Raw genomic sequence first — 16,790 nt, forward strand, 5'->3', positions numbered from 1 at the left:
TTTCAAAGGAAATGCTTCGGGACCACGGGATACTCAGTGAAGAGCATCAGGAGGCACCCCAAGGCATAGGGGCTGGGACTGGCAGTAGGATGCCTTGCGGTGGACAGCCGAGCTCGATCCTTATAAAAGCTTTTTAACTGCAGCAGCTTTAGTGGACGCTACTGGAGCTGGAATTACGCGGCTGCTGGCATGAGACTTGCCCTCCAATAGATCCTTGTAAATGGATTTAAAATGTATTCATTCAAATTAGAGAGACAATTTAAATTAAAAAGCTTAGAGCTGCCTCCATCACAGGGGGGCTCGCTCGACCCACCAGCGGACAGGCACCAGTATTGGGAGAGGGGGGCTGGCCATCAGGGTTCACCGCGGCTCTGGCACAAACCCGGCGACACGGAGGTGGCACGGGTAGGAGCGGACTGGCCGTGTCGGCTTCTCACTTTTTGGATTTTAGAAGGGCATGACATGCCTATATCTGTGTCTCCCCCTCCTTTTACTCCTCCACCTCTTTTATTTTCGCATGACTATATGTACTTGTCACTTTTCCATGTGTTAGTTATGTCTTCTGAGCAGTTTGTCAGCTTTTGGACACCTTTGAAGGTGTTTTCTATGTGTTTCTATGTGTTTTTGTTTGCCTGCCATTGGTTTTAACGGTTTTCGAAGGTGTTCGACGAACAGTTCGGCGAACACACGGGTGTTCGACGAACCGAACCGAACTCGAACACTACGGGGGTGGCTCAACACTACTAGTCTGGTCTCGGGCTAAGGTCCCCAATGGGATATTCAAAGTATATTTTCTCTCAAATGTTCTCAGAAAACAAACCACTGCCAAAGCTTATTCCCCTTCTCCTGTTAAGACATTCATGCTTGGGCGATCTGAGTGTGCATGTGTATGGGGTAGTTGGGAGGTATGAGTGCCAGCTGATTAAGTACTTGGCTTATGAACATGTTAGATGTATGGCCACCTTATCTTAATTTACTACCATTTAAATCAAGACAATAAAGGGTAAAAAAGTAGACACAGGCATGTTACACACTCATAAGGCAATACTAATGGATATACTTGGATTGCAAAGACACAGATGTCATAACCAAAATCAAAATTTTAAGTGTCTAAAAAATATCCAAAGTGTAGCTTGTACATATGGGCATATTCTTAGTGAGGTTTGTCAAGATGTCAGCTGGCTAATGGCAGTGTACCACTTCTCAGTGGTATAAACACCTGTGTGAAAGATTGTAAATTACTCTTAGGTCAAGTTGTGCAGTTATATGTATTCTTTCTTTTTGGATAGTTAAGAAGTTTTGGAATTTCTTTTGTATATATTGATCTGATAAAAGATTGTGTACTCAATAAAAGGCATCAAGAACATTTTGAAGGTTTGTGATGTCAGTTCTGACATTGATAATAGACGACATCAGGCTCCGTCGTATTTGAGTTTACTAGGAGTAAGTAGTCCATGACACAATGAACCTCGAGCACCGTTCTTAATGTGAAGATTGAATTGTGTTTACATTCTTGTTTCCACAGCCCTGCTTCATCTCCCCAGCTATCACACGATGACACTCACTCACGAATTGAACATTATGCTAGCAGGTATGACTTTATGGCACAAGCATCCAAAACAAACCAGAGAGCCTTGTACCTTTTTAGCTCATTCTATCAGGAGAGTCTTCTGAGGCTTTAGAACCACTTCCATAACCTGCAATGATTCACTGATTTTTCCTATGTGTCAGTTTGCCATTAAACCTCTATCTAGCATTTCATGCCTGTTACCCATCAGGGCCTGAGAAATGAAGCGGTAAAATGTATGCACTTTAATTCCATGCCTTCTCTTTCAGTAGTGTATCTTTTAGATTTCCCCTATATAAATACATTCAAGTAAGAATAAGTGTGTATGCTTGTGGATATGTGTGAATGATTATACTAATACAAATATATACAGTACAGACCAAAAGTTTGAACACACCTTCTCATTTAAAGATTTTTCTGTATTTTCTTGACTATGAAAATTGTACATTCACACTGAAGGCATCAAAACTATGAATTAATACATGTGGAATTATATACTTAACAAAAAAGTGTGAAACAACGGAAAATATGTCTTATATTCTAGGTTCTTCAAAGTAGCCACCTTTTGCTTTCATGACTGCTTTGCACACTCTTGGCATTCTCTTGATGAGCTTCAAGAGGTAGTCACCGGAAATGGTTTTCACTTCACAGGTGTGCCCTGTCAGGTTTAATAAGTGGGATTTCTTGCCTTATAAATGGGGTTGGGACCATCAGTTGTGTTGTGCAGAAGTCTGGTGGATACACAGCTGATAGTCCTACTGAATAGACTGTTAGCTGCTTTTTTCTTGCCATAATACAAATTCTAAGTAAAGAAAAACGAGTGGCCATCATTACTTTAAGAAATGAAGGTCAGTCAGTGCGAAAAATTGGGAAAACTTTGAAAGTGTCCCCAAGTGCAGTTGAAAAAACCATCAAGCACTACAAAGAAACTTACTCACATGAGGACCGCCCCAGGAAAGGAAGACCAAGAGTCACCTCTGCTTCTGAGGATAAGTTTATCCGAGTCACCAGCCTCAGAAATCGCAGGTTAACAGCAGCTCAGATTAGAGACCAGGTCAATGCCACACAGAGTTCTAGCAGCAGACACATTTCTTCAACAACTGTAAAGAGGAGACTTTGTGCAGCAGGCCTTCATGGTAAAATAGCTGCTAGGAAACCACTGCTAAGGACAGGCAACAAGCAGAAGAGACTTGTTAGGGCTAAAGAACACAAGGAATGGACATTAGACCAGTGGAAATCTGTGCTTTGGTCTGATGAGTCCAAATTTGAGATCTTTGGTTCCAACCACCGTGTCTTTGTGCGACGCAGAAAAGGTGAACGGATGGACTCTACATGCCTGGTTCCCACCATGAAGCATGGAGGCGGAGGTGTGATGGCGTGCGGGTGCTTTGCTGGTGACACTGTTGGGGATTTATTCAAAATTGAAGGCATACTGAACCAACATGGCTACCACAGCATCTTGCAGCGGCATGCTATTCCATCCGGTTTGCGTTTAGTTGGACCATTATTTATTTTTCAACAGGACAATGACCCCAAACACACCTCCAGGCTGTGTAATGGCTATTTGACCAAGAAGGGGAGTGATGGGGTGCTACGCCAGATGACCTGGCCTCCACAGTCACCAGACCTGAACCCAATCGAGATGGTTTGGGGTGAGCTGGACCCCAGAGTGAAGGCAAAAGGGCCAACAAGTGCTAAGCATCTCTGGGAACTCTTTCAAGATTGTTGGAAGACCATTTCCGGTGACTACCTCTTGAAGCTCATCAAGAGAATGCCAAGAGTATGCAAAGCAGTCATCAAAGCAAAAGGTGGCTACTTTGAAGAACCTAGAATATAAGACATATTTTCAGTTGTTTCACACTTTTTTGTTAAGTATATAATTCCACATGTGTTAATTCATAGTTTTGATGCCTTCAGTGTGAATGTACAATTTTCATAGTCAAGAAAATACAGAAATTTTTTAAATGAGAAAGTGTGTCCAAACTTTTGGTCTGTACAGTATGTTCTTCTCGAAGACTGTTTGTGCATCCATTGACCCAGCAGATCTCCATATCTCCCAGTGACAGAGCGCATTTCAAGAGATTTATTATTCAGTGCACCAGGAAAATAGTTTCCTTCAAGTGGCTGCTGTGTTGCTCCTGGAAAGAGGGAACGTACAAAATGAAGTTAGTGTATCAGCTCACCAGTCCTTGTATAAAGGTTTTTCTGGCCGTGTACGGATCATGAAGGTAGAAATCCCAATAGAAAAAACAGGATCCAGCACCTTCAGTCCGGAAAATTTTTATTTTTTTTAAACATTTTTTTGAAAAACTTGATTTAAAAATTCATTCTAAAAAGCACTATTTGTAAGGAGCATGCAACTGACGCGTTTCAAGCACTGGGTTCTTGCAGTAATGCAACCCAGTGTTCAAAACACGTCAGTTGCATGCTCCTGACAAATAGCGCTTTTTAGAATGAATTTTTAAATCAAGTTTTTCAATAAATGTTTAAAAAAATGAATAAATTCCGGACTGAAGGTGCTGGATCTTCTTTTTTCTAACGAGGGAACATAGTCTCCCCCTTTTGCTACTCAGTGGCTAAACATTTTGCAGGTTTCCAAAAGAACATGTTTTGTGGGTGAAAATGGGGTGAGGTATTTATGAGGAAGATACAAAAAGTCAATCTGCTCCGAAGGAATTTGGATGGAGAATCTGATGAAGAATTCAGAAATCACAAAGTGAATTCAATGGTGAACTCAAACTCCGCAGCAAAATACAATTGTTTTAGACTTTGACGCAGCTGCTATGGTTCTCGCTGTCTTTGTTTTTTAATGTTTAGCAATGTGATATCTTGTAGACGTGTGACTGCTGCAACCATTCACAGGCTGTATCGGCCACATGTCTACAAAGACTGGTAGGAGACCAAGGGTGCATTGCAATAGTTGGGCCAAGGGTGGTAAAACCAAGGAAGTATTGCAATGGAAGAGCCATGGGTGGTGAATATAGTTGGGTTTCTTGTGTTTTTTTAATTATTATTTTAGGCGTTTCATTTTGAAAATTTGTGCGTATCAACAGTTGCTGAAATTTTCAACAGTAAACCCAGTATACATAATCCTACCCCAAGAGAGACCTAAACACTGCAGATTTGTAGCATACTTTTCTCTGGCTGTCATTTTTATCCAAATGGACCAAGCAGAAATCTGTGTGTGCTGCAAAACCAATCCCTTATCTATGTATGGAACAGTTTTTTCAAGCAAGCCTTCCCATAATGGAGGCCCATTTTTATGTTTGCTCTGAGCCCTACCAACTTCTATGAATGTCCTAGTTACTGGCAATTCCGAATTGGCATCTTAGAAATATGAGCAGGAATCTGATTAGTTGCTATGAGCTAAACATAAGATAATTACTGTATAACAGAATTTTCTGTATAAAATCACATACAGCACAAATTACTGCTCATTGCTAATTGTAATCACATAATAACAGGGAGGTATGGATTTGTGCACTCTACCAGCAGGTCACTGGATAGTTTTTTAACGTTTATTTGTAATGTAGGTTTGTATATGAAGAATATGTAAATGTTTTTCTCTGCAAGAAAAACACAGTCCCATTGTATGAAAATATTTGTATATTTTCCATTCACCTCTATGCATGCATACGGGTATTAACCTTTATTACAGTAACATTTAGAATACTGAATTTAATGTTTGATCTAATGTGGCCCTTTTTTTCAGGCTTTGCAATGCCTTTTTGCCTTGTTTTATCTTACTATCTACTGATTTTGTGCCTGTTGCATGTAAGCTTATTACCCTATTTTTCGGACTATAAGACGCACCTAGGTTTTAGAGGAGGAAAATATAAAAAAATAATTTAAGCTAAAAATGTGGTCGTGATGCACTGTTATGGGGGAGGGGGTCTGCTGCTGACACTGGTATAGGAGTAATGTCCCCCAATTCTGTTAATATCCTCCATCCTGGTATATATGGCCCCTCCTTCTTGTTATACGTGGCTCCCATCCCCATCCTGGTATGCATGGCACCACCATCCCCATCCTGGTGTGCATGGCACCCCAATCCCCCATCCTGGTGTGCATGGCACCCCAATCTCCCATCCTGGTGTGCATGGCAGCCCAATCTCCCATCCTGGTGTGCATGGCAGCCCAATCTCCCATCCTGGTGTGCATGGCAGCCCAATCTCCCATCCTGGTGTGCATGGCAGCCCAATCTCCCATCCTGGTGTGCATGGCAGCCCTGATCCCTATCCTGGTGTGCATGGCAGCCCTGATCCCTATCCTGGTGTGCATGGCAGCCCTGATCCCTATCCTGGTGTGCATGGCACCCCTGATCCCTATCCTGGTGTGCATGGCACCCCTGATCCCTCTTCCTGGTGTGCATGGCACCCCTGATCCCTCTTCCTGGTGTGCATGGCACCCCTGATCCCTCTTCCTGGTGTGCATGGCACCCCTGATCCCTCTTCCTGGTGTGCTTTGCACCCCTGATCCCTCTTCCTGGTGTGCTTTGCACCCCTGATCCCTCTTCCTGGTGTGCTTTGCACCCCTGATCCCTCTTCCTGGTGTGCTTTGCACCCCTGATCCCTCTTCCTGGTGTGCTTTGCACCCCTGATCCCTCTTCCTGGTGTGCTTTGCACCCCTGATCCCTCTTCCTGGTGTGCTTTGCACCCCTGATCCCTCTTCCTGGTGTGCTTTGCACCCCTGATCCCTCTTCCTGGTGTGCTTTGCACCCCTGATCCCTCTTCCTGGTGTGCATGGCACCCCTGATCCCTCTTCCTGGTGTGCTTTGCACCCCTGATCCCTCTTCCTGGTGTGCTTTGCACCCCTGATCCCTCTTCCTGGTGTGCTTTGCACCCCTGATCCCTCTTCCTGGTGTGCTTTGCACCCCTGATCCCTCTTCCTGGTGTGCTTTGCACCCCTGACCCCTCTTCCTGGTGTGCTTTGCACCCCTGATCCCTCTTCCTGGTGTGCTTGGCACCCCCATCCCATGCTGCACAAAAAAAAATAAACCCGTCTACTCACCTTTCTTCCCTGTGTTCCAGCTCTGCGTCCTGCTCTGCTGCCAGCACAGCATCTCAGTGTGAGCTGTGTATGGCGTCACCGCCATGCGCCTTCACACTGTGAGATGCTGTGCCGGAAGAGTCACTGCTCCCCATGCCGGGACTGTGTGCGTGGGGAGCAGTGACCATTCAATAGCGCTCACACTGTACCGCGGCGCGGCTCCTGCAGCCACCGGCGATCTGTGTGCCCGCTATTAAAGTGCATGAATATTCACTACAACCCATGGGAGTGGGTTGTAGTGAATATTGATGGACTTTAATAGCGGGCACACTGACCACCGGCCGCTGCAGGAGCTGTGCTGCAGATACAGTGTGTTCGCTCTTAAGGAAAATGAATATTCACTGCTGTCCACGCCCATGGGCGTGGGGAGCAGTGAATATTCATTTTCTTTAGTAGCGGACACAGTGTAGGCTGCTTCAGGCGGCTCCTTCCTCCTGTGCCTGCTGCTCCCCCACCACCCCCACCACCCACAGCCACTATATCATATACATTCGGACTATAAGACCCACCCCCCACTTTCCTCCAAAATTTTGGAGCAAAAAAGTGCGTCTTATAGTCTGAAAAATACGGTAGTTTGTCCCTTTTCTGTTATGTTGTAAAGATGTTATTGTAATTCATTGTCACTGTTCTTATGACAAGAACTGAATTATAAAACAGAATATAAAGATTCTGCTGTTTGGCGTGAACTTGACCTTTCAGTAAACACATGATGCCCAGTCATGTCGAAAAAAAATGCACTCCTGATATATGGGGAGATAAGCTTTGACAGTAAAGTTTTCCATTACTACTTCTTATTAAAGACTCTTAATTAGGTCAAAACTAAACTGATCACAGGTTGTACGATGAGACCCCCCCCCTACAATCAGCAATACATAGTTTCTACTGAAATGTGCTGGTTGTAACCATTCTTCATACCAGCTAAGGAATGAAAGCTCAAACCTGGAACTAAGTCTGTTTTCTAAATTTAAATGGTAATGGCTACCTTAATGGAGTTGTCCTACAATTACAACATTATAGGGGATATGTGTCTGATCGCTGGAGGTCCTATCACTGGGGCCCAACCCAAAGAACGGGTGTTCTATGTTCTCCATCTGAATAGAGCAACGTTCACTCGGTTCGCTCTGTTTGTTCGCTCGGTTCGCTCTGTTTGTTCGCTCGGTTCGCTCTGTTTGTTCGCTCGGTTCGCTCTGTTTGTTCGCTCGGTTCGCTCTGTTTGTTCGCTCGGTTCGCTTTGTTTGTTCGCTTTGTTTGTTCGCTCTGTTTGTTCGCTCTGTTTGTTCGCTCTGTTTGTTCGCTCTGTTTGTTCGCTCTGTTTGTTCGCTCTGTTTGTTCGCTCGGTTCGCTCTGATTGTGGAAATTTTTGTGGGCTGAGTTGTACTTTTGAATGACACCTTTACCATATAGTGTACTGGAAAACGGGATTCCAAAAATGTATAGGTTCTTTTTTATTTTAAGTGGTGAAAAAAAATCCCCCCCCCCCCCCCCAAAAAAAAGGCGCCATTTTTCCGACACCCATAACGTCTTCATTTTTCAGGATCTGGGGCTGGGTGAAGGTTTATTTTTTGTGTGTAGAGCTGACTTTTATTGATACCATTTTGGGGTAGATACGATGTTTTGATCGCCTGTTATTGCATTTCATTGCAATGTTGCAGCGACCAAAAAATCATTCTGGCTTTTTGATATTATTTCTCGGTACGCCGTTTACCGATCTGCATAATTCTTTTTATATTTTCATTGATCGAGCTTTTCTGAACGCGGCGATACCAAATATGTGTATTTTTTTATTTCGAATGTGGCAAAAGGGGTAATTTGAACTTTTTTTTAAAATTTTTTTTAATTTTTTAAATATTTTTAAAAACATTTTTTTTACTTGTATTCAATAGTCTCTATAGGAGACTTGAAGCTGCGATTATCTGATCGCTTGTGCTACATATAGCAGGGCTTCATAGCAAATTGGCTATGACAACCACAGGGTTCTCCTGCAGACCCCGGGCTGTCATGCCAATCAATCGGCGCCCGCGATCACGTGACAGGGGCGCCCGCGATCACGTGACACGCTTCTGGTGTGGCCATGTTAAATGCCGCTGTCAGAGTGTGATAGCGGCATTTAACATGTTAACAGCCGCGGGTGGATTGCGATTCCACCCGCGGCTGTTAGGGGCACATGACTGCTGATCAAATCAGCTGTTGACTCGCCCCCTGGGCCGTGGGGCACTCGGAACCGGGCGATAGGGAGACGATGGGGGTAGTAGTGGCGACCCGGTCCCATGGCTCAGGGTGGTCAGACCAGTGGCAGCCTTTCAGATGTTTCAGATAATGTCCGACTACGCCACCCGTGGATTGCGGTTATTAGGAACCGCCGCTGCAGGGCAGACCGCTGGGGCCGATGATATGTGCAGCTGGGATAGTGTGACTCCCCAGGGGAAGAGTGCGGCCCCAGGGCAGTGTGGTGGATGGTGGGAGTGATGGTGATGAGAGTCCCAGTACCGGTAGTGCTGGAGGAGCGAAAGAGCACACAGACAACGTACTGCAGTCCAATGTCTTTTACTCACAGTTCAGGTACTCCAGGTCACTTCTGTACAGGTAGTGACCGCCCGAGCCGTGCTGCATCCACCAGGTGTGGGGCTCGGTCAACTCCCAGGCAGTTCAGGAGTATGGCTCAGGACCCCCTTTTGTCCTTTCTCTGGCCTGCCTCACCAGTGACCCACTTTTGTCCAGCTGCCGCGGACTTGTGCGGTTAAACGTGGGCCCCGTCCTCCGCTGTCCTATATGGTGCCTTCCTAGCAGGTTTGATGAGGTGTCGCACCAATAAATGATCACGACGTCCGGTCCTTGGCTGAGGGTAGTTTCTCCTCCACCAACTTGGGATCCGGTACCCTAAATCTGCCTGACCCTTCACCCTGGATTCTCGTGGGTTCTTAGGGTCCCTTCCACCTTCTTGTTCCTGAGCCCTTCTGTTTCTCTGTCTCTCCTCCGTCTTTCCCGTTCCTTCTTATCCTCCCTTCTCGTGGAGCTGGGCTCAGGTGGCACCACAGCTCCCCTTCACCTCCTCCTCGGCCTCTCACTAGGCCCTCCTGGAGTAGAGCTCCTACAGAGCCTCTACTCCCTGTCTTCTCCTCTGACTGACTGAACAGACTGAACCTAGATCTAAGATGGTGCCCACCTTTTATACCTCCCTCTGACCATGAGCCCAGGTGACCAGCAACCAATGGGCTCCTACCTACGCTCAGGAACCAACCCCTATCTGCCCCTACAGCACTGGGTGTTCCGCCCCCCTCCCCACTCCAGACAGGGACATGGTCGGTCGTGCCTGCATTTCTGTCTAATGGGAGCACCGTTGAACTGTCCCTCGGAAATGGGGTGAGTGTGTATGTATGCAGCTAACTGAGCCCTGGTCCACACTCCATCCTTACCTGGGAGTGGAATACCACACCTCTGGCAGAGGTGCAATACCCCTGTAGCGGCCGAACCCTCGGGGCACTACACTGTCATGTGCCTGAAACTATGCGGGCTCCTCACCGGAGCCCACATCAAAGAGTGGGAGGCGACTTATGTCTTATAGATACGTCATAGGTCATAGAGGGTTTATACTATAAATAGGGAAAGTCCAGATTTTGCCTATAACCATATAGACAACAGGAACCCTCGGGGCGCTACATTTTCCCCTGGTAAACCACAGCACGTCCTCGGGCTGGAAAAGAGCAAAAACAGTTAATTACAGGACATGCAAAACTTTTTCAATAACTTTTTACATCAGAAATGGACGACATTGTTCAATTCCCTTTATGGGAAACACTTTTCTTTGTCATTGTTAATACTACCGGAACTCTTTTATCATATAAAACATCATATAAAACATTTGCATTATCACCTAGCAGCATATAAAACTTTCTCATGTAAAACATTTTCAAATACGGCATATTCTTGTATCCTGGCCGCGGTGCAACTTGCGACCAGATGTTCTTTCTTCTTAAAGGTGCAACAGTCCAGTAAACTTGTCTTGAGGTAGACGTTGCGGTTTTGATATAAAACCAGTAGGGGGCGCTTTAGGAAGCGCAACTATATACAAGGGATTGGCCGTTCCCAGTCCTCGGCCGGTTGAAAAGGGGGGATGGCTGCTCACAGTCCTCAGCCTGGTTAGGGATTAGGGGCACACAAGTAACGTTCACACAGTCAACAGTTTCACAACAGTTCTTGTACCCTGACAGGTAACTATGTACAGTTCCATTTTACCGTTTACTGGTAACGGTGTCCTCCTGATGCTCCTTCCTCGTAATCTTCAGACCCGTCCGGGTTCTCTTGGCTTTCCTCGTACTGGTGGTACTGCAGCTCTTCCTCGGTTAGCCGGTTGACGTGGAGGGCGTGCAGTCCTTTTGCGCCTGGGGAGTTCAGGCCTTGCGACCGGGCCTGGAGAGGGCCGCCGTTGATGACGCCCGGGATCAGAGGGTGCGACTTTGGGCCTGGGCGTGGGCTGGTGGTGGCGGTGCCCAGGGCTGGAGGGCTCGGCTGCAGGGCTTGTTGCGGGGTCTGGAGCAGGTCGGTGTCTGCAGCGCCCGGGATTGGCGGCTCCACCAGGGGGCCCGGGAGCAGGCTGACGCTGGCAGCGTCCGGGACAGGGAGACTCCTCTTACCTGCTCCCGCGACCACTCCTGCATCATGCGTCTTCTCCTGGCGCTGGTTGGGGCCCGCGACGGCTGGGGCACTGCCGATGCTGGGCAGCTTAGTCTGCTGCCGGTCTGCCATCTTGCTCTCCGTTCCTGGTGTCCTCCTCCCCCCTGGTGGACCGTGGCCTACCTTGCGTTGATCTTCCTCCGTAGGCCGCGGCTCCGCAGTTGATCGTCGGGGTTGAGGACCTTGCGTCGCGCTCCTGTGACGTCAGCGTCGCTCCCTCTCCCTTCCAGGACCTTACGCAGCGTCAGTGCGTGGTGCGGAGCTTCGGATCTCGCGCGCTTTCGGCGTCCACGCCCCTCTTCTTCCCGCGCGGCGTCCCGAAGATGGCGTCCGATGGCGGGAAGCGGCTGCGGATGGCGGGAAACGACCCAAGATGGCGTCCGATGGCGGGAAACGACCCAAGATGGCGTCTGATGGCGGGAATCGGCTCCGGATGACGGAAAACGACTCCGGACGGCGGGAAACTTCTGGAAATGGCGGGAGACTTCTTTTCAAGGTACATGTACAATCTTCTTCAGGCACGCAATACCCGTTTGTGGCGGGTTGGTAAAGATCCTGCCGACTACGCCAAAGCTGACTCGCCCCCTGGGCCGTGGGGCACTCGGAACCAGGCGATAGGGAGAAGATGGGGGTAGTAGTGGCGACCCGGTCCCGTGGCTCAGGGTGGTCAGACCAGTGGCAGCCTTTCAGATGTTTCAGATAATGTCCGACTACGCCACCCGTGGATTGCGGTTATTAGGAACCGCCGCTGCAGGGCAGACCGCTGGGGCCGATGATATGTGCAGCTGGGATGGTGTGACTCCCCACGGGAAGAGTGCGGCCCCAGGGCAGTGTGGTGGATGGTGGGAGTGATGGTGATGAGAGTCCCAGTACCGGTAGTGCTGGAGGAGCGAAAGAGCACACAGACAACGTACTGCAGTCCAATGTCTTTTACTCACGGTTCAGGTACTCCAGGTCACTTCTGTACAGGTAGTGACCGCCCGAGCCGTGCTGCGTCCACCAGGTGTGGGGCTCGGTCAACTCCCAGGCAGTTCAGGAGTATGGCTCAGGACCCCCTTTTGTCCTTTCTCTGGCCTGCCTCACCAGTGACCCACTTTTGTCCAGCTGCCGCGGACTTGTGCGGTTAAACGTGGGCCCCATCCTCCGCTGTCCTATATGGTGCCTTCCTAGCTGGTTTGATGAGGTGTCGCACCAATAAATGATCACGACGTCTGGTCCTTGGCTGAGGGTAGTTTCTCCTCCACCAACTTGGGATCCGGTACCCTAAATCTGCCTGACCCTTCACCCTGGATTCTCGTGGGTTCTTAGGGTCCCTTCCACCTTCTTGTTCCTGAGCCCTTCTGTTTCTCTGTCTCTCCTCCGTCTTTCCCGTTCCTTCTTATCCTCCCTTCTCGTGGAGCTGGGCTCAGGTGGCACCACAGCTCCCCTTCACCTCCTCCTCGGCCTCTCACTAGGCCCTCCTGGAGTAGAGCTCCTACAGAGCCTCTACTCCCTGTCTTCTCCTTTGACTGACTGAACAGACTGAACCTAGATCTAAGATGGTGCCCACCTTTTATACCTCCCTCTGACCATGAGCCCAGGTGACCAGCAACCAATGGGCTCCTACCTACGCTCAGGAACCAACCCCTATCTGCCCCTACAGCACTGGGTGTTCCGCCCCCCTCCCCACTCCAGACAGGGACATGGTCGGTCGTGCCTGCATTTCTGTCTAATGGGAGCACCGTTGAACTGTCCCTCGGAAATGGGGTGTGTGTGCTGTATGCAGCTAACTGAGCCCTGGTCCATACTCCATCCTTACCTGGGAGTGGAATACCACACCTCTGGCAGAGGTGCAATACCCCTGTAGCGGCCGAACCCTCGGGGCGCTACACTGTCATGTGCCTGAAACTATGCGGGCTCCTCACCGGAGCCCACATCAAAGAGTGGGAGGCGACTTATGTCTTATAGATACGTCATAAGTCATAGAGGGTTTATACTATAAATAGGGAAAGTCCAGATTTTGCCTATAACCATATCGACAACAGGAAGTTTAATTGGAAAGGAACCAGAATGATCGCAATAGATGAAAGTGCAATATTAGACATTCCAACGCGTTGCTTATAGTGTATTATTAATTGTAACCTATCCCTGGCCTGTAACGTATTCAAGAAGTTCTAGTTATTTATTCTTCTGCCAGTACCTAGTGGTGATTAAATAGATAATGTAATGTATTTTCAATGAACCTGAAAAGCAGTGTGAGCATTGAAAAACACAATATTGTGCATCATACTACTGCTTATTGGGGTCAGCTGCCTATTGTTAGTTACTATAAAAACATAGGACATGTGTAGGACAAAGTCAAGGTCAAAAACTGGAAAAGCCAAGCATTGAGAAGAGACCTAATCTGTTTTAGTTTTTATACCATGATCATACATTGTCATTTTGCTACCAATTGATGTACACTCAACAGCTGCACAGTTGCCATTATTAACCATTTTCTCCTCTTCTGTTTCCACAGGCTAGCTGAAATGGAAAACAGCAATGGATCCTACCTAAATGATAGCATTTCACCCAATGAAAGCATGTATGTATATTTGCATAGTGATAACACAAAATAAGTGAATGTATTTGAAACCAATTGTTGTTGAAACAGAAGTATTTGTAGGATGATGTCATGGTAGATAGGGCATGAAGGGGGTTTAGAATTTAATTGTCTGATTTTTTTTTTTATTTTTTTCAGCAGTAAGATCAACTACTGCTTGATGAATCGGGCAACCGCTTAAGGCCAGAGTCAAACGGCCGTATAACTCGGACGAGGATCGCAACGCAATGCTCAAACTGGTTGACGACTATTCCGATCTGAGTGTGACAGCTGCATAGAAATACATGTCATACCCGTCGGCCAGATCGGAATAGTCGTCAACCAGTTTGAGCATTGCGTTGCGATCCTTGTCAGAGTTACGCGGCCGTCTGACTTTTCGCTAAAGCAAAGCCATCATCAGAAAATAGTTTTGAGTTAATTTGTTTTTATTTTTTTAAGGCTATGTGCACAAAGCGATTTTAATGCGTTTTTGCAGCGTATTTTCGCTGCAAAAACGCATTAAAATCGCTTGTAATAGGTCTGCCATTTACTGCAATGCAAATCTGCATGTGCTGTGCACATCATGCGGAAATTTCCACTGCGTATTCTCATTGTGGTAAAACCCGCAGCAAGAGAAATTCTAGTGCGATTTTGCTGCGAAATCGCCGTCATTGACTTGCATTGGATCGCATAAGATCCACATGACTACATGTAGTCATGCGTATCTTATGCGATTTAATGCGCGGATGGTACCCGGGTCTGGAGAAGAGGAGATTCTCCTCCAGACCCGGGTACCATGGTACCTATAAGGAAAAAAAGAATTAAAATAAAAATAACCTTATACTCTCCTTCTGATGGCCCCCGCTCTGCTCCCGGCATCGCTGCTGGCTCTGTGGCGGGTGCCGGTAATGTAAAAGGACCTTCCATGACGTCAGCGGTCATGTGACAGGTCACACGACCGCCGTCGCGTGACCCATCACATGACTAAATTACTTCATGGCAGGTCCTTTTAGACCATCGCAAGCTGCCGGCAAGCCAGGATGGATCGCTAAGGACATCGGGGGCCATCAGAAGGTAAATATGATGTATATTTTTTATTTTATTCTTTTTTTTTTTTTTACAGGTACTATGGTACCTGGGTCCGGAGGAGAGTCTCTTCTTCTCCAAACCTGGGTACCATCCGCACATTGAACCGCATGATATCCGCATGTGCAGACGCAGTGATGCGGGTGTCATGCGGTTCAATGCAAGTCAATGGCAGCGAAAACGCCGCGATTCCGCAAAATAATTGGTAGTGCTGTGGATTTTTCCGCAATGATAATTCGCAGGGGAAATTTCCGCAGCATGTGAACAGCACATGCGGATTATCATTGGGGAAGATTGCAGACCTTCTACCAAGCGTTTTTTTAAGTGTTTCTGCGGCTGAATTACCGCTGCGGAAACGCTTAAAAACGCATAGTGGACACACAGTCTTAGGCTGTGTGCCCACGATGCTTTTTTCAAGCGTTTACGCTGCGGAATTTCCGCAGCGTAAAACGCTTGGGAGACCTTCCCCTATGCTTTCCAATGCAATTCCGCACTTTCAATGCCCATGCTGCGTATTTTTCCGCAGCGTTTATGCTGCGCTCAAAAATACGCAGCATGTCCATTAATTTTGCGGAAACGCAGCGTAATCTCCGCCATTGACTTGCATTAGAACGCGCCAATTCCGCAAGACTGCATCTGTACTTGCGTAATTGGCGCGTTCTAATATGCGGATGGTACCCAAGTCTGGAGGACAGGAGACTCTCATCCAGACCTGGGTACCATACAATCTGTAAAAAAAAAGAATTTAAAATAAAAAATAAAGTTTATACTCACCTTCCGATGTCCTACCGGTGTTTTGTCCACGCCATCCGGTCTCTTGCAATGTTCGCACTGTTGTGAAGGACCTGCCATGACGTCACTGAGTCATGTGACCCATCACATGACTCAATGACGTCACCGCAGGTCCTTCACACCACCGCAAGCAATGCAAGAGACCGGACACAGCAGAGATGACACCGGAAGGTAAGTATAATCTCTTTTTTTTTTTATTATTTTTTACCATTCTTATTCTATTTTTTAACTATTACTTGGTCACACTATATAAATCCATGCCGGTTGCATGGATTTATATAGTGTGACCAACTTGTCAAGCACTTTTCCAAGTGATGCTAAAATCGCTTGGAAAACTGCTTGAAAAAACGCATGCGAAAACGCATGTAAAAGCTCTTCTCTCTGGCAGAAAAAACGCATGTAAATCTGCATGCGTTTTTTTTCTGCCAGAGAGAGGCAAAAACGCTCTGCATCAAATCTGCTACGTGGGCACATAGCCTTAAGGCCCCGTCACACATAACGAGATCGCTAGCGACATCGTTGATACGTCACGGTTTTTGTGACGCAATAGCAATCTTGCTAGCGATCTCGTTATGTCGGACAGGTAGCAACGATCAGGCCCCTGTTGTGAGATCGCTGATCGTTACAAAGCTTCCTGGACCTTTCCTGGGTCGTTGCGCTCCCGCTGGGCAGTGTGCATCGCTGTATTTGACACCTTATCAACGACCTCGTTAACGATTCAGAACGGAGACACGTAGGTGTGCATAAATTGGACTTTTCCGCGCCCCTCGTCCCCGATTGGTGGTCTCTACAGCGTTCTCATTTTCCGCCGTGCATAAAGAAGGCAACAGAATAGAAATCGATGTGGAGTCACAGCTGAAGAATACTACTACAATCCACAAACCAGAATGCTTGTCAGGAACAAAGCCCAGATGAATGGATACAGAGTCACAGCCGGAGAACGCTACTACGATCTGAAACCAGAACACAGTCAGGAACAAAGGGACGGAATTGCTACAACGTGGCCTTCTTTTAAACCAAGGCCGCCCAATCAGAACGCAGTAGTGTCCACCAATCGGAGATGAG

At 47.3% G+C, this 16,790-nt stretch overlaps 1 protein-coding gene across 15 annotated transcripts in view; it reads left to right on the forward strand.

Moving 5' to 3' along the window:
- Positions 1-16,790, forward strand: part of DMD (dystrophin) — a 3,940,859-nt gene that overhangs the window by 3,870,145 nt on the left and 53,924 nt on the right. For 12 of the 15 annotated variants that reach the window (XM_073664716.1, XM_073664719.1, XM_073664714.1 and 9 more), the window contains 2 exons: positions 1,526-1,591; positions 13,785-13,850. In XM_073664716.1, coding sequence (XP_073520817.1) covers positions 1,526-1,591; positions 13,785-13,850 — 132 coding nt within the window. The remainder of the gene's footprint in view (positions 1-1,525; positions 1,592-13,784; positions 13,851-16,790) is intronic. The other 3 variants (XM_073664721.1, XM_073664718.1, XM_073664723.1) reach the window with 1 other exon arrangement.

The sequence above is a fragment of the Phyllobates terribilis genome, unplaced genomic scaffold (assembly GCF_046119375.1).
Source record: "Phyllobates terribilis strain yellow unplaced genomic scaffold, ASM4611937v1 Scaffold_2__4_contigs__length_985480577, whole genome shotgun sequence".
NCBI lineage: Eukaryota > Metazoa > Chordata > Amphibia > Anura > Dendrobatidae > Phyllobates > Phyllobates terribilis.